Source organism: Coregonus clupeaformis, chromosome 10 (assembly GCF_020615455.1).
Source record: "Coregonus clupeaformis isolate EN_2021a chromosome 10, ASM2061545v1, whole genome shotgun sequence".
Taxonomy (NCBI): Eukaryota; Metazoa; Chordata; class Actinopteri; order Salmoniformes; family Salmonidae; genus Coregonus; species Coregonus clupeaformis.
The window spans coordinates 41,088,992-41,111,083 of NC_059201.1; the positions used below are offsets into that span (position 1 = coordinate 41,088,992).

General features: G+C 45.7%; 2 protein-coding genes across 3 annotated transcripts in view; one reads left to right on the plus strand and one right to left on the minus strand.

Annotated features, from left to right (window-relative positions):
- The first annotated feature begins 64 nt into the window (after positions 1-64).
- On the plus strand, positions 65-13,124 carry LOC121575132 (olfactomedin-like protein 3A). The gene is made up of 3 exons (XM_041888015.1): positions 65-249; positions 10,392-10,677; positions 11,823-13,124. The coding sequence occupies exons 1-3, from the start codon at positions 151-153 to the stop codon at positions 12,605-12,607; spliced, it is 1,170 nt and encodes a 389-aa protein (XP_041743949.1). The 5' UTR covers positions 65-150; the 3' UTR covers positions 12,608-13,124.
- A 90-nt stretch (positions 13,125-13,214) lies between these two features.
- Positions 13,215-22,092, minus strand: part of LOC121575131 (synaptotagmin-6-like) — a 45,864-nt gene continuing 36,986 nt past the window's right edge. For both annotated transcript variants that reach the window (XM_045223027.1, XM_045223028.1), the window contains 6 exons: positions 17,734-18,148; positions 16,472-17,048; positions 15,622-15,742; positions 15,174-15,345; positions 14,795-14,945; positions 13,215-14,503 (listed from right to left, as the gene is read on the minus strand). In XM_045223027.1, the coding sequence (XP_045078962.1) occupies positions 14,432-14,503; positions 14,795-14,945; positions 15,174-15,345; positions 15,622-15,742; positions 16,472-17,048; positions 17,734-18,148 (1,508 nt within the window). In that variant the 3' untranslated portion in view covers positions 13,215-14,431. The remainder of the gene's footprint in view (positions 14,504-14,794; positions 14,946-15,173; positions 15,346-15,621; positions 15,743-16,471; positions 17,049-17,733; positions 18,149-22,092) is intronic.

Here is a 22,092-nt window from a genome sequence, read left to right on the forward strand (position 1 = left end):
AGCAGTACCAGATGTTCAAAACTCCTCCCTCCCTCAGCGTTTATTAAAACATTCCAGTCAAGTTAGGAACACCGTAAGTTGGCCCCTCCTCGCACACTCTCCTCCCGTCGACACACACACGAGGAAAAGGGTGACCTGTCCTCCCACAAAATGAGGGCTTTTCTCATCCTTGTCACCTTGACCTGCCTGGCTGACGCCCAGCATCAAGCCCTGATGGACTACCTGGAGCGGCGTCTGCTAGCCATCGAGGTAAGAGACTGTTCTTCTGCTCCCAGTCAGACCCTGGCCTCCAGAATAAGTCTGAAAGGAAACTCTCTGGGGATCTGGGGAACCTTCAATGGAATGCAGATGTGGGGATTCTGAGGGGAAAATATTGACTGACTGTTACTGCTGCTGCACCCAGAAAGTCTAAATGTAATGCTTTTTAATACATTTGTTTCCACTCAAATAGAAGCATAGGGGAATAGAAGTTTGAAGATCTTATATGCAGGAAACTTCTGTAGTGTTCTGATTAATATTTGAAAAAGTATGTATTAGCCTTATACCTGGAGTTATTGGAAAGTTTTTCTCTGCAAAAGACTGACCAGTTGGCTCACTTCAAGGTGTTGTTGTGCAATAAAACAGCTCCACACTGCTATGAGTACCCATATCATATTCTCCCTCTTGCTTTCTCATATTCTTATTCATATGGAAAGTAGTTGGCTTCTCTCTCTCTATGTGTTCTGACTCTGCATAAATAATACCTCCCAAACAAGTTACTTCCAGCCAGTGAGTCATTCTGAGAAAGAGCATCCAATACCTGCCAATTCAGGTTTATGAGACTCCTTTTTTTTATACATTCATTTTTATTCAAGAGCACATAAAGAACATGTACAATACATACTCAACATATCTTTGCAGTCTTTACAAAGGAGCGTAATGAGATTCACATGTTAAGGGTACATTTTGGCTGTATAGAGCAAACATTTCAAGAGTCTGAATAAGAATACAATTTGGATAAAGCCACATCAGAAAAATAACAAACAAGCAAACACCCCAGAAATTACAGAATAAGATATGTCAGGAACTTGTTGCAAGATTGATTTAATTCTCTCCATGTCAGCAAGTTCCCTGCATAGACCTAACCACGTCTTTTGAGGATGTTGCATTTTGTTACACATTTCCTTGCTGCTGCTAAAAGATAATCTATCAATTTAAGTGGAGAGGAGTGGAGTGTATCCACAGGAACAATACCTATGTAGCGGGTGATTTGGACGGAGTCAGGTGCAGGAGGTGTAAATCACAGAATAATGGTTTATTCGGCCAAAACAGTGGTTCGCAGCAATGCGTAAAACAACTACAGTGCGACTTAACGGCGCACTGAGGAAAAGAAAACACACAGGTGAATATCCCGGCGATAAAGTATATAATGCTCCACCGAGCTATCGACACCTCCACATGGAATCAATCACACACAAAGACATGGGGGACAGAGGGAATACTTATACAGGGACTGATGAGGGGATATGAACCAGGTGTGTGTGAAAAACACAGGACAAATCAAATGTAATGATGATAAGAGGAGCGGCAGTGGCTAGAAGGCCGGTGACGACGAACGCCGAAGCCTGCTCGAACAAGGAGAGGAGGCAGCTTCGGAGGAAGTCGTGACAGTACCCCCTGCCTTGATGCGCAGCTCCAGCAGCGCGCCGACACCGGCCGCGGGAACGGCCAGGAGGACACGGAGTAGGGCGATCTGACGGTGAAAATCCCGCAACAGGGAGGGATCGAGGATATCCTTCACTGGGACCTAGCACCGCTCCTCCGGACCGTACCCCTCCCACTCCACGAGGTACTGAAGGCCCCCCACCCGACGCCTCGAATCCAGGATGGAACGGACAGAGTACGGGGGGGCGGAGGGACTTCCCGCACCTCAGACTCCTGGAGCAGACCAGCCACCACCGGCCTGAGGAGAGATACATGAAACTAGGGGTTAATACGTAATCAGGAGGGAGCAGCAACCTATACGTAACCTTGTTTACTCTCCTCAGGACTTTGAACGGCCCCACAAACCACGGGCTCAGCTTCCGGCAGGGCAGGCGGAGGGGCAGGTTCCGGGTCGAGAGCCAGACCCGATCACCCGGTACGAAGACCGGGGCCTCACTGCGGTGGCAGTCAGTGTTGGCTTTCTGGCGATGCGCGGCACGCTGGAGGTGAACGTGGGCGGCGTTCCACGTCTCCTCCGCGTGCCGAAACCAGTCGTCCACTGCAGGAGCTTTGGTCTGGCTCTGATGCCACGGTGCCAGGACCGGCTGATACCCTAAAACACATTGAAATGGTGACAGGTTAGTGGAGGAGTGGCGGAGAGAGTTCTGGGCATATTCGGCCCATGGCAAGAACACCGACCACTCCCCCTGCCAGGCCTGGCAGTAGGACCGCAGGAACCTACCCACATCCTGATTCACCCGTTCCACCTGTCCATTAGATTCGGGGTGAAACCCAGAGCTCAGGCTGATCGAGATCCCCAGAAGTTCCATGAACGCCTTCCAGACCCTGGATGTAAACTGGGGACCCCGGTCAGACACTATGTCCTCTGGCACCCCGTAGTGCCGTAAGACGTGAGTAAACAGGGCTTCAGCAGTTTGCAGGGCCGTGGGGAGACCGGGCAGAGGAAGGAGGCGGCAGGCTTTAGAGAAGGATAGGACAGCGCCTACCCCTACCTCGGACGTGTCCACCTCCACTACGAATGGTAATGATGGATCTGGATGAGCCAGTACCGTGCCTGAGGTGAACAGAGCCCTCAGGTTACTGAAAGCCCTGTCAGCCTCAGCAGACCAGCGGAGCCAGGATGGCCCACCCTTCAACAGAGAGGTGATGGGGGCTGTGACCTTGCCAAAGCCCCGGATAAACCTCTGATAGTAATTGGTAAAGCCAATGAAGCACTGCAGCTCCTTTACCGTGGTTGGAGTCGGCCAATTACGCATGGCTGAAATGCGGTCTCCCTCCATTTCCACACCTGAGGTGGTGATGTGGTATCTGAGGAAGGAGATGGATTGTTGGAAGAACACACATTTTTCAGCCTTGGCATACAGGTCATGCTCCAACAGTCGGCCAAGCACTCTGCGAACCAGGGACACATGCTCGGTGCGCGTAGCGGAATACACCAGGATGTCATCGATGTAGACCACCACACCGCGACCAAGCATGTCCCGAAACTTGAGGAGGCGGGTGAAGTGGAGGGACGTATGAACCCTTGACTCAGGGACTCGGAGACGTATGTCTCCATAGCCTCCATTTCAGCCTGCGACAGGGGATATACATGACTCCTGGGAGGTACAGCGTCTAACCTGAGGTTTATCACGCAATCCCCCGCCCAATGGGGTGGTAATTTGGTCGCCTGCGTTTTGGAAAATGCGTGCGCCAAATCGAGGTATTCGGGGGGAATGCGCACGGTGGAGGTAGTGTCTGGACTTTCCACCGTGGTTGCACCAACGGAAACAGCTAGACACCTACCCTGACACTCTCGCGACCACCCTGTGAGAAACCTCTGCAGCCATGAAAAGGTGGGATCGTGTAGTGAAGCCAGGGAAGGCCCAACACAACAGGGAAATCAGGGGACTCAATAATATGAAAGGTGATTTGCTCACTATGAGTCTCCTACGTAATCATAGTGACTGGTGCTGTAACGTCCCTAACAAAACCTGACCCTAATAGTCGACTGTCAAGTGCTTTGATGGGCAATGGAATGGACAGGGGAACCAATGTAATATGTAGACTATGAGCTAAAGACCTGTCCATAAACTCCCGAGTGGCTCAGTGGTCTAAGGCACTGCGTCGCAGTGCTAGCTGTGCCACTAGAGATCCTGGTTCGAATCCAGGCTCTGTCGTAGCTGGCCTTGACCGGGAGACCCATGGGGCGGCGCACATCCCACCAGGGTTGTGGGTTCGATTCCCACGGGGGGCCAGTATGAAAAAAAAATATATATATATATGCACTCACTAACTGTAAGTCGCTCTGGATAAGAGCGTCTGCTAAATGACGTAAATGTAAATAAAGTTCCCAGCTGCGCCTGAATCTACCAACACCTTACACTGGGGAACTACCGTGTAATCAAGGAAGTTGATGTGGATGGTGAAATGCGCAGCAGAGGGCTTTGAACGAGGGTGGGTTTATGCTACCTGGGGTGACGTGAGAGTGCCCTGCCTGCCGCCTCCAGAACCAGAAGAACACTGACGACATCGTGCAGCAGAATGTCCTCTCTTGCCACAAGAGTGACACTGGATCTGTCATCCTCCATTCTCCCGGAACGCTGCTTCACCCAGCTCCATCGGAACGTGATCCGGGTTGAAGGGGGGTGAAACGGGCAGACCCCTTCCAGGACGTCTTCTCGAAGCCAGCAGGTTGTCCAACTGGATGGCCATGTCAACCAGTTTGTTGAAGGTCAACGTGGTATCCCGTCAGGCTAGTTCCCTTCGGACGTCCTCACGCAGTCTGCATCGGAAGTGGTCGATTAGGGCCCACTCGTTCCACCCGGACCCAGCGGCTAGAGTTCTAAACTCCAGGGCAAAGTCTTGCGCGGTCCTCGTCCCCTGCCTCAGATGGACCAGACGCTCGCCCGCCTCTCTACCTTCGGGGGGAAGATTGAAGACTGCCCGGAAGAGGCGAGCGAACTCTCTGTAGTTGTCCAACAAGTCTCCTCCTTCACTCCAGAGCTTTCCCCGAGAGGCAGGAGACGAGGGCGGACACCTTCTCCCGATCCGATGGAGCAGGGCTGGTGGTGGTGAAATAGAGGTCCAGTTGCAGGAGGAAACCCTGGCAGCGGGCTGCTGTCCCGTCGTATTCCCTCGGTCGAGAATACCTCTGGGTGCTGGTGTGTGGGTGGCTGGATCCGGTCACTCAGCTGGTTCCGCATGGTCGGGTCCTCTCCTCTCCAGGCGCTGGATAGTCTGGAGAACCTGATCCATCGCTTTGCCCAAGCTGGCTAACATGTTGGAATGCTCCCGGATCCGCTCTACGACTCCAGGCATATTCCCCGCTCCTGCTGACTCCATGCTGTTGGGTGTGTGATTCAGTAGCGGGTGATTTGGACGTAGTCAGGCGCGGGAGGTGTAAATCACAGAATAATGGTTTATTAGGCCAATACAGCGTTTCGCAGCAATGCGTAAAACAACAACAGTGCGACTTAACGGCACACTAGGGAAAACAAAACCCACGGGTGAATATCCCGGCGATAAAGTACATAATGCTCCACCGAGCTATCGACACCTCCACATGGAAACAATCACACACAAAGACATGGGGGTCAGAGGGAATACAGTGAGGGAAAAAGTATTTGATCCCCTGCTGATTTTGTACGTTTGCCCACTGACAAAAACATGATCAGTCTATAATTTTAATGGAGGTTTTTTTTAACAGTGAGAGACAGAATAACAACAACAAAATCCAGAAAAACGCATGTCAAATATGTTATAAATTGATTTGCATTTTAATGAGGGAAATAAGTATTTGACTCCTCTGCAAAACATGACTTAGTACTTGGTGGCAAAACCCTTGTTGGCAATCACAGAGGTCAGACGTTTCTTGTAGTTGGCCACCAGGTTTGCACACATCTCAGGAGGGATTTTGTTCCACTCCTCTTTGCAGATCTTCTCCAAGTCATTAAGGTTTTGAGGCTGACGTTTGGCAACTCGAACCTTCAGCTCCCTCCACATATTTTCTATGGGATTAAGGTCTGGAGACTGGCTAGGCCACTCCAGGACCTTAATGTGCTTCTTCTTGAGCCACTCCTTTGTTGCCTTGGCCGTGTGTTTTGGGTCATTGTCATGCTGGAATACCCATCCATGACCCATTTTCAATGCCCTGGCTGAGGGAAGGAGGTTCCCAGCCAAGATTTGACGGTACATGGCCCCGTCCATCGTCCCTTTGATGCGGTGAAGTTGTCCTGTCCCCTTAGCAGAAAAACACCCCCAAAGCATAATGTTTCCACCTCCATGTTTGATGGTGGGGATGGTGTTCTTGGGGTCATAGGCAGTATTCCTCCTCCTCCAAACACGGCGAGTTGAGTTGATGCCAAAGAGCTCGATTTTGGTCTCATCTGACCACAACACTTTCACCCAGTTCTCCTCTGAATCATTCAGATTGAGATTCAGATTCAGATTCATTGGCAAACTTCAGACGACCCTGTATATGTGCTTTCTTGAGCAGGGGGACCTTGCGGGCGCTGCAGGATTTCAGTCCTTCACGGCGTAGTGTGTTACCAATTGTTTTCTTGGTGACTATGGTCCCAGCTGCCTTGAGATCATTTACAAGATCCTCCTGTGTAGTTATGGGCTGATTCCTCACTGTTCTCATGATCATTGTAACTCCACGAGGTGAGATCTTGCATGGAGCCCCAGGCCGAGGGAGATTGACAGTTCTTTTGTGTTTCTTCCTTTTGCGAATAATCGCACCAACTCTTGTCACCTTCTCACCAAGCTGCTTGGCGATGGTCTTGTAGCCCATTCCAGCCTTGTGTAGGTCTACAATCTTGTCCTTGACATCCTTGGAGAGCTCTTTGGTCTTGGCCATGGTGGAGAGTTTGGAATCTGATTGATTGATTGCTTCTGTGGACAGGTGTCTTTTATACAGGTAACAAAATGAGATTAGGAGCACTCCCTTTAAGAGTGTGCTCCTAATCTCAGCTCGTTACCTGTATAAAAGACACCTGGGAGCCAGAAATCTTTCTGATTGAGAGGGGTTCAAATACTTATTTCCCTCATTAAATGCAAATCAATTTATAACATTTTTGACATGCGTTTTTCTCGATTTTTTTGTTGTTATTCCGTCTCTCACTGTTCAAATAAACCTACCATTAAAATTATAGACTGATCGTTTCTTTGTCAGTGGGCAAACGTACAAAATCAGCAGGGGATCAAATACTTTTTTCCCTCACTGTACTTATACAGGGACTGATGAGGGGATATGAACCAGGTGTGTGTAAAAAACAAGACAAAATAAATGGAATGATGAGAAGAGGAGCGGCAGTGGCTAGAAGGCCGGTGACTATGAACGCCAAAGCCTGCCCGAACAAGGAGAGGAGGCAGCTTCGGAGGAAGTCGGGACAACCTAGTAGGAGATGACATGGGTCTGGTTGAATAATAATCTCTATGATGTCCTGTATAACGTGGAGAATTTCAGACCAAAAAGACTGGATTTTCCAAAATATATGTGATGAAGTACCTATTTGTCCACACTGTCTCCAACACGTAGCAGATATTCCTTTGTTCAATTTATTACGTTTATCAGGGATCATAAAAAAACGATGTAGTACTTTGAATTGAAACTCCCTTGTTCGGTTACATGTAGTTGCTTTATATAGTGTTTTCCATATATTGCCCCTACTCTCCTCTGATATCTGCACCTGTAATTCCCCCTGCCATGAGTTCCTTAGATGATCTAAAGATACTCTTTGCATGTTAAGGATATTGTGATAAAAGTTTGAAATGGTCCCAATGTTTTCCCCTTGATAAAGTAATTCAATCATCTCGTCAATAGGAGTAACCGGCTCAGTAATTTTTTGTAACAATACTTTTTTTACACAATGAATGTCTTACTTGAAGGTACCTATAACAATTTGTTTGGGATATAATGAATTCCTCCTGGATTTCTTGAAATTATCGAAGAATTTAGCCTTTGAAAAGTTGAGAGACTCTACAAAGCCCTCTTTCTTCCCATTCCCTAAATCATTGGAACATAGTAGCAGGAAGGAAGGCTGGGTTGTGAAATATACACTCTTAGAAAAAAAGGCGCTATCTAGAACCTAAAAATTTTATTCGGCTGTCCCCACAGGATAACCCTTTGAAGAACCATTTTTGGTTCCATGTAGAACCCTTTTGGTTCCAGGTGGAACCCTTTTGGGTTACATAAATAACCCTTTGCACAGAGGGTTCTACTTGGAACCCAAAAGGGTTCTACCTGAAACCAAAAAGGGTTCTACCTGGAACCAAAAAGGGTTCTCCTATGGGGACAGCCGAAGAACCCTTTTGGAACCTTTTTTTCTAAGAGTGTAGGCGAGTGTCTAGAAACGTCATTAATCAGGGAAAACCACATTGAGACCTAGGTCTCATTTGCAAATGTGCCCTGTGAACAATACAGAAAGAAAATTATACACAATTTAAAACACAACATTTAATAAATAGCAAATATTACAGTTGAAGTCGGAAGTTTACATACACCTTAGCCAAATACATTTTAACTCAGTTTTTCACAATTCCTGACATTTAATCCTAGTAAAAATTCCCTGTCTTAGGTCAGTTAGATCACCATTTTCTTTTAAGAATGTGAAATGTCAGAATAATAGTAGAGAGAATGATTTATTTCAGCTTTTATTTATTTCATCACATTCTCAGTGGGTCAGAAGTTTACATACACTCAATTAGTATTTGGTAGCATTGCCTTTAAATTGTTTAACTTATGTCAAACGTTTCGGGTAGCCTTCCACAAGCTTCCCACAATAAGTTGGGTGAATCTTGGCCCATTCCTCCTGACAGAGCTGGTGTAACTGAGTCAGGTTTGTAGGCCTCCTTGCTCGCACACGCTTTTTCAGTTCTGCCCACACATTTTCTATAGGATTGAGGTCAGGGCTTTGTGATGGCCACTCCAATACCTTGACTTTGTTGTCCTTAAGCCATTTTGCCACAACTTTGGAAGTATGCTTGGGGTCATTGTCCATTTGGAAGACCCATTTGCGACCAAGCTCTAACTTCCTGACTGATGTCTTGAGATTTTGCTTCAATATATACACATAATTTTCCTTCCTCATGATGCCATCTATTTTGTGAAGTGCACCAGTCCCTCCTGCAGCAAAGCACCCCCACAGCATGATGCTGCCACCCCCGTGCTTCACGGTTGGGATGGTGTTCTTCGGCTTGCAAGCTACCCCCTTTTCCTCCAAACATAACAATGGTCATTATGGCCAAACAGTTCTATTTTTGTTTCATCAGACCAGAGGACATTTCTCCAAAAAGTACGATCTTTGTCCCCATGTGCAGTTGGAAACCATAGTCTGGCTTTTTTATGATGGTTTTGGAGCAGTGGCTTATTCCTTGCTGAGCGGCCTTTCAGGTTATGTCGATATAGGACTCGTTTTACTGTGGATATAGATACTTTTGTACCTGTTTCCTCCAGCGTCTTCACAAGGTCCTTTGCTGTTGTTCTGCGATTGATTTGCACTTTTCGCACCAAAGTATGTTCATCTCTAGGAGACAGAACGCGTCTCCTTCCTGAGCGGTATGACGGCTGCGTGGTCCCATGGTGTTCATACTTGCGTACTATTGTTTGTACAGGCATTTGGAAATTGCTCCCAAGGATGAACCAGACTTGTGGAGGTCTACCATTTTTTTCTGAGGTCTTGGCTGATTTCTTTAGATTTTCCCATGATGTCAAGCAAAGAGGCACTGAGTTTGAAGGTAGGCCTTGAAATACATCCACAGGTACACCTCCAATTGACTCAAATTATGTCAATTAGCCTATCAGAAGCTTCTAAAGCCATGACATCATTTTCTGGAATTTTCCAAGCTGTTTAAAGGCACAGTCAACTTAGTGTATGTAAACTTCTGACCCACTGGAATTGTGATACAGTGAATTATAAGTGAAATAATCTGTCTGTAAACAATTGTTGGAAAAATTACTTATGTCATGCACAAAGTCGATGTCCTAACCGACTTGCCAAAACTATAGTTTGTTAACAAGAAATTTGTGGAGTGGTTGAAAAACAAGTTTGAATGACTCCAACCTAAGTGTATGTAAACTTCCAACTTCAACTGTATATATACACAATAAACAAAACAAACAAAATTGGCGTTGGATCTCCCTTAGTGAGACTCCTTAATCAGTCCTGCATCTGTCTGCTTGAAATAATTTATCAGGTGATAATTCAGTCTACTTCAAACCTGTCACATAGTGTGTTATATCCACCGGTCGTCCCTCTCTGTGGCGTTGGTAGCTGTCTTTTCCTAGTTCCTAGCCTCACCAGTGGCTCTTGAATACAACTCTAATCCTGACCTTTCTGCAGTCTCAATCCCTCCTAGCTGAGATTACCCCCTGACTGCTGATACATCCCTTGCAATTACTGGAGTGCACACTGAGTCAAATCTAGTCAAGTCACTCAGAAAAGCTGATCCTAAACCTGCACTTAATGTGTCTGTCTTCCTTTAATGCGATGGCCAAAGGTTCCAGGCTTAGAAGGAACAGTAAGGGAGAGAGGAGACATCCCTGTGTAGCCTGAAGCCACACTGGTGATGACTGTAGCAGTGGCCCCAGAGAACAGGGTTTTAATTCATCATGTGAAATAGAGACAGAACCCATATGCCTCCAGGACTACTTCTACACTACCTGCTCTAACTGTCTTCTTCTCACCTCTCACCTCTCCCACCAGGACCGTATCTCGGTATGGCACGAGCAGACGAACCGCTATGCCACAGAGCTGCGGGAGTTCAAGCAGCAGATGGTTGCCCAGATTGAGACCCTTGACAAGGACAAGGAGACGCTGAGGACGGACCTAGACAGCGTGGGGACGCGTGTGGACCGCGTGGAGCGTGAGATGGACTACCTGGAGACACAGAACGGGGCGCAGCCCTGCGTGGACGTGGACGACAAGCTGGTGGAGCAGCAGGTGACTGTGGTGAAGGAGAAGAACAAGGCCAAGTATGCCAAGGCCACAGGTGAGACGTGGCAGACATGTTGGCAGACGTGGTGACATACTGGGGGGGATAAAGGCACAAGTAGCACACGTGGTGGTTACTTCCTGAGAGGACCATAGTAAAAGCCTACTGAGAAGAGGAAAAAACTGAACAGTGGTTACATAGCCCTTCTGTGACATGTACTGTAGACATGATGACATATTGGGAGGACAGACACACATGATTACTTACTAAGATGATCATAGCATAGGCCAACGGAGAGGACAAATCCATGAAGTAAACTCAGCCGTAGGGGTAATATGAGGCCTTGGTTCCTTAACAGGTCTTCTACATGATGGGCGGAGAGAGGGCCACAGGCATGAGATGTTAAGAAAATGTGTATACAGGGCCAGGTGTCTCAGTCATTGTACGGTTATGTAAGTAGGTTAGACAATCTATCTCCCCTCATAGCATTATTCTTCTCTCAGAGGCCATTATTAAAGAGTTTAAGTGGATTTCATTCAATGTTGTGCTTAACACTTTTTGTTCTGCTCTAACACAGTATGGTTAGGGTTAATTGCATAGCGAAAGCAATCTGAATGCAGTAAATTCAGGAAACAGTTTGCTTACAGTTGGTTGTTGAGGTTTAAGAAGATGTGAGATTATGCTGATGAAGTACGTAGATGAAGGACTAACTGAAAATGCAATGCTTATTAAAATATCATACTCTAAATTATGCACCACTTTAATTGTAATATGCTCTTAGTTGCACTCCAGCCCGATGAATAGCCAGTGACTCATCAAGTTTAATTGCCTGTGATCCTTATACATGTTGCCACAGACAGCTGAGCGCTGTTGCCTACTTGGGGTGCATGTTCTTCTGACTAAAATCTGAACATCTGAAATACACTTCAGATCATGTAAAAGCTAAAACGTCACAAAAAATAAACTATAAAAATGGATCTATCCTTTAAACGTTCCCTAGTCCCTCAGTATCACTTTTGGTTGAGCTTTATCAATATGGTATGGTGTAGTATGTTTTATGACATTGGTATTACAGGTTTCACAGTTGTAAGGAGAGTAACAATATGTACATTGTAATTACACTGAACCTGCTGTGTAATGTTGACTACCATGTAAAAAACATGGTTTTAGCCCAAACATGAATCTATCATCTCCTCTCCCAGACTGCAGGGACATGATCTCTAGCATCAAAGCCATGAAGATTTTGAAGCGAGTCGGAGGCCCAAAGGGCATGTGGACCAAAGACGTGGGCAGCAGCTCGGGCAAAGTCTACGTCTTCAACGGCACAGACGAGGACACCATCTATGAGTTTGGCTCCGTCCGGGACTTCACCATCTCCCAGGGCACCTCCATGGCCAAGACTGTGAAGCTGCCGTCCCCTTGGCGAGGCAGTGGCCACACTGTCTACAACAACCACGCCTACTATGTGAAGGAAGGCAAGGAGCTTCGGCTGATGAAGTACAACCTGCGGAACGGCTCGGTGGCGGACAGCGCTGTGTTCCCCGTCCAGGACCACGTCCCCGTGTACAGCCTGACTCCGGAGACGGTCATTGACCTGGCCGCAGATGAGGAGGGCCTCTGGGCCATCTACGCCACCAAGGAGACTGAGAGGCACATCTCTCTGGCCAAGATGGATGCCAACACGTTGGACATCGAGCAGATGTGGGACACGCCGTGCCCGCGGGAGAATGCAGAGGCTGCCTTCATCATCTGCGGCACGGTGTACGTGGTCTACAACACCGCACTGCCCAGCCGCTCACGCGTCCAGTGCGTCTTTGACGTCAGTGATATGGTAACCAATGACGACGCACCGCTAGTGTACTTTCCCAAGCGCTACGGCTCTCACTCCAGCCTCAAGTACAACCCGCTGGAGCAGCTGATCTACGCCTGGGACGACGGCTACCAGATCCTCTACAAACTGGCCATGAAGAAGAAACTGGAGGTATGAGCTCAGCAGTGCCGTCTAGTGTTGAGGTGGGTTTGAGATTTCGCTCATCTATACCGAGTAAAAGGCCAGAAATGTCTGTGTAGACGAAAATAAAACATATTTTCAGACTGTCATATTCAGTGGAATGTTTTAATATTATATCTTGCCTGGAGCAAAGATCAATAACAGATATGACCAAAGGTATGAACATTACTTACATGGTTTGTTCAACTTTGGCACAAGGCCTTGCAGCTGCAGTTATGATTTTGAACACTGTTCTAATGGTAATCAGGTCATTGTCATATTGTATTTCCAGCAAAACAGTTCAGTGATATAAAAGCATCCATTTACTGTAGGTATTGCTTGTTATTAAATATTTGTATGATAATCAAGAAAGATCTAGGAGGGAGTGGAATGGAGAATCTAAAGTAAATACAATGCAGCTGTATGATATGTATGTTTTCTGAATATCTCTCAGTTTAGCACTTCTGAAAAACACATATTGTTACCTTTTTTCCTGGCTATGCCTTTCTGTTGAATAAAAAACATACTTGCATTAAAGTGTGTAGCTTATTTTTGTTCTATATTGTTACAGCAAAAGAGGAACATACAGTATATAGGCACTCGATTTGGAATGTTAGAACCAGAATCAACAGCTTTATTGTCACTTCTTTAAAATACAAGGGACGCCTGGAAACAGTTATGTTACAAATACACATTTTCAATACAAAAGTGGAAAGATACTCTAAATTTATTGGAAAAAACAGAGGAGAGTCATTGTTTCAAACACTTATCACAAGGCTAATGAGGCAAAGGGGTCAACGCTCAAGCCAACTCCCTCAACAAAGTACATGACATTGCCTGAACAGGAGACTATTGGCAAACACTTCACAGGTAACAATTGAAACAGAAAAGTAAATTCAGGGGGATAGTCATGTTGATAATATCATAAATATGTGATTGTAAATACAGTGCTATTATTGATGTCAGTATCAAAGGGCATTATATACATATTACTGTACATTTTAAGTCCCTACCCACAGTGTAATTGTAACAGTACTGTACCACCACAAACCAAATCACATTGTTTGTAATGACGCTATCTACGTTTTTAGTGTGCAATGCAGCTACACTTCAGACATCAAAAATATATGATGGCCATGTGGGTGTATGTTGTGTACATAAAACAAATACAGATAAAGTAGTGGGATGAAAAATGTGTCCTCCTCGATCAAATCAATGTTGTGTGACTGTGATTGAATTCAACATTTTAACTTCCACTGTAGTAAACCAACTATGATTTTAATAACATTACAAATGTATATAAAAATGGTTCACTTCATAATACCCTGTTGATTGTTTTGGACTTGCTGTAGGGTTGGGTACTTTAAGTCGTAGGGTGCTTCCAAGAACATCTTGTGCTCAACAGCAGCAACCATAACATTTTACCTATTTAATATAATGTTGTATGTTCACAAAACTGCCATAATGCAACTCCTTGACTAAACCTCAGACATATACAAAGATGTTAACCTCAGATATATAACCACACCAGGCTGAGCTGCAATAACAATGATCCCACCAGACCCAGTATACACTATAGGCTATACGTACCATGACAAAGTGGCTGTCCAAGAGGGCACAAGATAAATGTATATGTGTGTGTTTGTGTGTGTGTGTGTGTGTGTGTGTGTGATGGCAGGATAATGTCATTCTAGAGCAATTTACTGCACTTGACTTACTCTGAGGCACACCATATGTGGGTCTGGGTCTGGGACACATATTTCAGGCCTTGCTACAGTGCAGGCTTTGTAGAGTCATGGAGTATAAACTCTAGCTCCTCCCTCATGGACTAGACAGGAGTCTTGGAGAAGGGCAAGAGCCTTGGCTGTCAAAGCTTGCAGTGCGGGTTTTCCACTGTAGGAGACATTTCACATGGAAAGATTAGTCATTCCAAAGTGCACCAGCATGAACATTGCTGTCACTGTTAGGAGTGTACCTACCATCAGAAATCCTACATAGATAAATAGGTGTACATACATTTATATTTTGGTCATTTAGCATATGCTCTTATCCAGAGTGATTTGCATTCACCCATATCCAAGTCATTGCAAGTAAAACTTTCCTCAATAAAGCAGCTATCAGCGAAACATACATTATTGAATGTCAGCAGGGTGTTTTTCTTTGTGTCTTTGTGAGTAATAATACCTCTTTCTGAGACTTGCTTGCCTCCAGTAGAGAGTGCCAGTGAGCGATGGGCTTGCGTGGATAGGCCAACATCTCGTTCCAGTGGTCTCTGCCCAGTCCCTCTGCATGACTGCCCACTCTGTTCACACCTATGATCTCATTGTGTCCCACCCTAAGGAAAAAAAAGGCAAAATGCACCCATTAACTCTTCAGCCACATCTGGTATAATGTAACTTTACATTTTCGCTTCTACTATTAGCAGAACTGACAGTATTAGTAGGACTCTCAGAGTTAATGGATGGTTGTAGCATAAACAAACATATCAATAACAAGAACTTAGAAATTATTCTTGATAATATTGCCATGCATTGCATAACAAATGATATTGAGTATGGCATACAAGTCATAGTCCATCACGGATATGTGCAGGCTGACTTGGTCCATGTTCTCAGGGGGGATGTCGAAGATGATAGCTTCGTTATAGGTGGGGTTCAAAGTGTTCCTCTTGATGGTGGTTTTCTTCTTTTTCAAGCGCCGTCCATCACAGTCTAGGGAGACCTTGACATATGGGTCTGCCAATAAACAAGATAAAATATGATTTTATTTATTTAAAAACGACAAGTGCTTAGCTACTTAATGGATCAAGCTGATTTGACTGTACATTATGTCATATGTTATTTAACTAAGTATGGCTCTTGCGAGATGCGATAATAAACCAGATTATGTTTTTTTCTTGTAACTCTTTTACCAGAGGGATAACCTGGTCTATGGTTAGAAGAGTATGCAACAGTGTTTAAGGTAAAACAAGCACAAAACCTTTTAACGTGAACCAATTGACTGAACTGTACCTGAGTATCCTGTGATGTCCATGGCCTTGAGGTTCCTGCACTTGATGACTGTCAAGGTGAGTCGTCCTGCGGTTGGCAGGTAACAGAGAGAGAACATGATCTCTCCCAGGTCTACAGTCTCCTGTGTTCAGGGCCACAGACAAAACACATCAGAACAGAAGGAAACAGAGTGGGCGTTTTCAGTTATCACTCATTACAAAGCCACTAATATTGTTAAAGGGATAGTTGAATGATTTGACATATTTAGATATTTGTTTCATTACCTTGAAAGCAGTCTATGGACAAAACCAAAGTGTTGATTGCAGTCACTCCTTGTCCATAGACTGCATTCAAGGTAAGGAAACAAATATCTAAATATGTTAAATTGCTGAACTATCCCTTTGTATTACTATACTGTAGCAAATGTACAACCTAATTACCATTTAGTCTACAATGTGAATGAGGATGGAAGCTAGGGGGCATTGACCCCACATCCCCTGTCTGGTCTCCTATTATTGAACGCTTGAGACTCACACATGGGATCAAAGCATTACATTAGCTCATCAGAGCACCATTGAGGTGATTCCTTGCTACAGCTTATTAGGACCATCTCTTTTAAATACTTTAGAGCTTGCCTGGCACAATGGAACCAATGGAATAGTCCCAAAAATGCAAATCACCCAATATAGCACTTAAAACAGGCAAGCTCATTCAAACTTTTAAAGAATCCAAATACTATTTGAACCCATGTATGACAACTCTAAAAGGCTATCTGGACTTACACTGTGCTTTCGCTTCTGCTTTGCTAGCTCTTTGGGGTCTAGGCCAGATCTTCATAAAATACATTTATTTGATTGGTTGATTGACTTACAGAGGTGGCGTACTGAATATCCTTCCAGATGGCCATCTCACGGGAGAGGTCCGACACCTCAAACAGATTCTCCAGAATGACCTCGCCGATCATGTCGTGGCGGGAGAAGCGGTCAAAGTCAAAGACGCTCAGGTGCAGCTTTCTGCTGCCCAGCTCCTCGTAGGGCACGGCGAACTGGAAGGACTCATCAAACATGGGGTTGAGCGTCTTGCGATGGACACGGGTCTGGAACTTGCGCTTGCGGTCAGGCAGAAGGTAGATTTTGACGTAGGGGTCGGAGCTGCCGCATAAGTCTTTGGCGGGCAGGTCGAAGGCCTTGAGGATGTTGACGAGGAGAGCCTCGGACTCGTAGTCGTACTTGAGGGAGAAGTTGATCTTACCGCAGGTCTTGGCGGCAGCGCAGTTCTTGGAGGACTCGTCGGCATCTAGGGAGCTCTGTTTGTAGAGCTCTGGCTGGATGCGGCCCAAACTGGCCAGGCTGGTGGATTGGTCCTCTGCATAGGGGAAGTCGCTGCCTCGGTCAAGGCTGGTTACATGATGCATTTGTCGGGGTAGGTGCTTCTTGAAGGAGCTGTGCCTAGAGACATGGAGACATGTTTGCCAGTTGAATCATTTTCTTGGACAATTTACACACTGTAGAACAATTTCAAGCAGTGGAATAATTCCAGTACCATATGGCATGCCTGGGAAATCTGTGCCCCCTGCTGAATAATGTTGTCAGCTTCCAATTTAGAGTAAAGGGAATTGCATTTTCTCTCTGATATTAGATTATTTAGATGTTTCTTAATTTAGCTCAATAGGAGCTCCATGGCAATAGGGGCATTCAACTGACAATCTCATTTATTTTCTATGTATCTCATCTTAACGGTCACAAATGGATATGTTACAGGTGTAGATATGATGCATAATTATTTATATATCTGTACCACTATGACACACTATAAATAGCCCCTTCCTGACAATATCACATTCTATTACCTCAATACTAATACATGTCCTGGACATAAACACTGAGACTCAGAGGAGCCTTTACATTGAATTAGGAGGCCCTTACACACTGATCTGAGGTCAGTTTTGAGGAAGCACTGATAAGCTGATACTAGGGATGCCTTTCAAATGGCACCTTATTCCCTATAGTGCACTACTTTTGACCAGGACCAATAGGGCTCTGGTCAAAAGTAGTGCACTATGTCAGGAATAGGGTGCCATTTAGGACGTAGCCCAAGTCTGTGTCTAAAGGCAACTTCCTCCCGTAGCCTGACCTAGTGGAGGAGGTGGGCTCGGTGGTCTGCCTGGACATGCGCGTGCGGCGCAGGAAATGGTCCTTCATGGACAGCTGCACCTCGGCAGGGATGTCAGGCGACGTGTGGCTGATCTTCACCGCTGCCTCTAGGAAACTTGCCGGGTCCGAAAGATTCAGCTTGTCCGACGCCATGGCATGTGTGTGCGTGTGTGCATGTACGAGCGTAGGCCTGTGGCCGTGTGCGGGCAAGGCTCTGTCGTAGGGTCTGTCAGAGGCGGAGGAGGGGGGGGCGGAGGCGAGGACAGTGGCACTGGAGGAGAGGTCCTTGGTGCGCCAGTGCACCCAGCACAGCTTCCAGGAGGCAAAGACAATGACGCCCAGCAGGCCCAGGCCACAGGCCACGAACACCAGGAGCAGGAGGCTGAAGGAGAGATCTGGAGGAGGGGGAGGGATGGGTGGGTGGGTGGTGGAGGGGAGAGGAAGAAGAAGAAGATAGAAGATTACTTTATTGTCCAACTGTACACAAGATCCAACGAACATTCGACTTACGCTTTATCCCAACCCCTCCGAAAGACACACATACGTACACACAAAGGTTGGAGAGGTTGGAGCAGGGGGCAGTCATTCTGCAATGCCCATGGAGAAGGGGGAGGGATGGAGGGAGGAGTAGAGGAGAGGAAGGTCGGTGGATTGGAATGGAACAGCAGATATATACAGTATGCATGAGTGAGATGCGATAAAGGCAAGGCAAAGGTTTTATTTACAGACATCGCACTGCTAAGCAATGTATTTTGAAACCCTCAAAATCGAAAGCAACTGTGCTGCCACCACCAGCTAAGGCGTGTGAAAGCATTAATTTCAATGGTTTATTGAGAAATACAATCACGTTGGGGGTCGGTAAGCATGGTACATGATGTATGAGTGTAGTAATCAATCGTCTCTCATACACAGTCTGTCAGCCTGCCTCCTGGTGATTTAACAGAGAACGTCACCAGGACCTTATATTCACAAATTGGTTGATCTCTTTTTAAAACATACTGCACTGTAAATGGGTGCTGTAAGCAATGTGTCTCTAGATCAAATGACCAAACGTATCTTAATGATCAAATGCTTATTCTGTGGGTCAATGCCTATTCTAAGGAGCTATTTGTGTAGCCAAGTAATGAGAAATAAGCCTTCAGCCAGCTCTCTCTCTCTCTCCTCAGTCTCTCTCTCTCTCTGACACACACACACACACAAAAAGACATATGCGCAAGCAAGCAGAGTGCAAGTGTTCACTGTTTGACTTGCAAATGCACAAAATGTAATTACAGTCTTATTCCAGATAGAGAAAACAGCCCCACAAACCATTTTACCAAGGATGAAAGCCACACAGGTAGAATAACTGTTCCCCTGTCCGTCTGTGGCCCTAGTCTGGGATGATTATATCTCATTGGAATACAAAAGGCTGATCTCTCTGTTTTCTATGATTATTACAAATGTGTTTGCAAAGGACTTGCGCTGGTTGTGGGCCACACATATTGGAGAGGGGCCATGATGGAAAATTATCAAGAACTGTTTCAGTCTTTATCTGCATTTCCCATAGGGATAATGACTGGAGCATCACAAACAATTGTACATATATTAATGACAGGGGCATTGCTATTGGACAGCTTGGGGGGGTGGGGGGTGTGACCTTCTAACCCCTTCCAACACCAGAAAGCCATAAATTGAGCGTAGAGATGCAAAGCATTAGAATGTAGGTTAATATCTCCCTAAAACAGCTGTCCAGTCTAATTAATTAAATCTGATGAAAACACATGAATTATACATAAGGTTTCTAGTAAAGCTGGGAAATTCACAAGCTGTAGCTACAGTTTCCTAAATAAAAAATGGAAGCCTGTAGAAAATATCTACTCTGGAGCAACAGAGACTGGTTTGAAAATAAAACAGTAGGCCAAAGTTTTTGTTTCCTAATGGAAGAAATAATATATTACAGTGCCTTCGGAAAGTATTCAGACCCCCTGACTTTTTCCACATTTTGTTAGGTTACAGCCTTATTCTAAAATGGATTAAATTGTTTTTTTCCCTCATCAATCTACACACAATACCCCATAATGACAAAGCAAAAACTGACTTTTAGACCTTTAAAATAATATATATATATAAAAATAAACGGAAATATGACATTTACATAAGTATTCAGACCCTTTACGCAGTACTTTGTTGAAGCACCTTTGGCAGCGATTATAGCCTCAAGTCTTCTTGCGTATGACGCTACAAGCTTGGCACACCTGTATTTGGGGAGTTTCTCCCATTCTTCTCTGCAGATCCTCTCAAGCTCTGTCAGGTTGGTTAGGCAGCGTTGCTGCACAGCTATTTTCAGGTCTCTCCAGAGATGTTCGATCGGGTTCAAGTCCGGGCTCTGGCTGGGCCACTCAAGGACATTCAGAGACTTGTCCCGAAGCCACTCCTGCGTTGTCTTAGGGTCGTTGTCCTGTTGGAAGGTGAACCTTCGCCCCAGTCTGAGGTCCTGAGCGCTCTGGAGCAAGTTTTCATCAAGGATCTCTCTGTACTTTGCTCCTTTCATCTTTGCCTCGATCCTGACTAGTCTCCCAGTCCCTGCTGCTGAAAAACATCCCCACAGCATGATGCTGCCACCACCATGCTTCACCGTAGGGATGGTGGCAGGTTTCCTCCAGACATCACTCTTGGCATTCAGGCCAAAGAGTTCAATCTTGGTTTCATCAGATCAGAGAATCTTGTTTCTCACAGTCAGAGTCTTTAGGTGCCTTTTGGCAAACTCCAAGCGGGCTGTCATGTGCCTTTTACTGAGGAGTGGCTTCCGTCTGGCCACTCTACCATAAAGGCCTGATTGGTGGAGTGCTGCAGAGATGGTTGTCCTTCTGGAAGGTTCTCCCATCTCCACAGAGGAACTCTAGAGCTCTGTTAGAGTGACCATTGGGTTCATGGTCACCTCACTGACCAAGGTCCTTCTCCCCCGATTGCTCAGTTTGGCCGGGCGGCCAGCTCTAGGAAGAGTCTCGGTGGATCCAAACTTCTTCCATTTAAGAATGATGGAGGCCACTGTGTTCTTGGGGACCTTCAATGCTGCAGAAATGTTTTGGTACCCTTCCCCAGATCTGTGCCTTGACACAATCCTGTCTCGGAGCTCTACGGACAATTCCTTCGACCTCATTGCTTGGTTTTTGCTCTGACATGCACTGTCAACTGTGGGACCTTTAAATAGACAGGAGTGTGCCTTTCCAAATCATGTCCAATCAATTTAATTTACCACAGGTGGATTCGAATCAAGTTGTAGAAACATCTCAAGGATGATCAATGGAAACAGGTGCATCTGATCTCAATTTCGAGTCTCATAGCAAAGGGTCTTAATACTTATGTAAATAAGATATTTCTGTTTTTTGTTTTTAATACATTTGCAAACCTGTTTTCGCTTTGGCATTATGGGGTATTGTGTGTAGATTGCTGAGGAAATTGTTTTATTTAATCCATTTTAGAAAAAGGCTGTAACGTAACAAAATGTGGAAAAAGTCAAGGGGTTGAATACTTTCCAAAGGCACTGTATATCTTTAAAGGTAGACTCAGTGAGATGAGTTGTCATGAGCAGCACCGCAGATATTGAGACAAGCGAGATGCAAGACTTTGCTCTCACACAGTCACACACAGCATCTGCGCATGTGCTTGGGTTCGCAACACGCTGTTTACGGAGCGTGGTAGCCAGGGCACCAAAACAGCGAAGACGTTGAGCCTCTCGCTTCAACGCTCTTAGTTTTTGCAAAAATGTACGCACTATGCTGTTTACTTTATGCATCTACATCATATCGCTGAGTCTACCTTTCATTGCACATTTCCAGGGTAGCCCTTTACACTCATAAATGGGTTGAAAATCCGGGTAGCCATTTGATTAGCTGTTCAGGAGTCTTATGTCTTGGGGGTAGAAGCTGTTAAGAAGTCTTTTGGACCTAGACTTGGCGCTCCGGTACCGCTTGCCGTGTGGTAGCAGAGAGAACAGTCTATGACTAGGGTGGCTGGAGTCTTTGACAATTTTTAGGGCCTTCCTCTGACACCGCCTGGTATAGAGTTCCTGGATGGCAGGAAGCTTGGCCCCAGTGATGTACTGGGCTGTACGCATTACCCTCTGTAGTGCCTTGCAGTCGGAGGCCGAGCAGTTGCCATACCAGGCGGTGATGCAACCAGTCAGGATACTCTTGATGGTGCAGCTGTAGAACCTTTTGAGGATCTGAGGACCCATGCAAAATCTTTTCAGTCTCCTGAGGGGGAATAGGCTTTGTCGTGCCATCTTCACGACTGTCTTGGTGTGTTTGGACCATGATAGTTTGTTGGTGATGTGGACACCAAGGAACTTGAAGCTCTC

Excerpts from the sequence above, each read along its gene's own strand:
- LOC121575132 (XM_041888015.1), top strand. The coding sequence starts at position 151 with ATGAGGGCTTTTCTCATCCTTGTCACCTTGACCTGCCTGGCTGACGCC. Across the intron at positions 250-10,391 it reads GGCGTCTGCTAGCCATCGAG|GACCGTATCTCGGTATGGCA; the intron begins GTAAGAGACTGT and ends CTCTCCCACCAG. Across the intron at positions 10,678-11,822 it reads CAAGTATGCCAAGGCCACAG|ACTGCAGGGACATGATCTCT; the intron begins GTGAGACGTGGC and ends CTCCTCTCCCAG.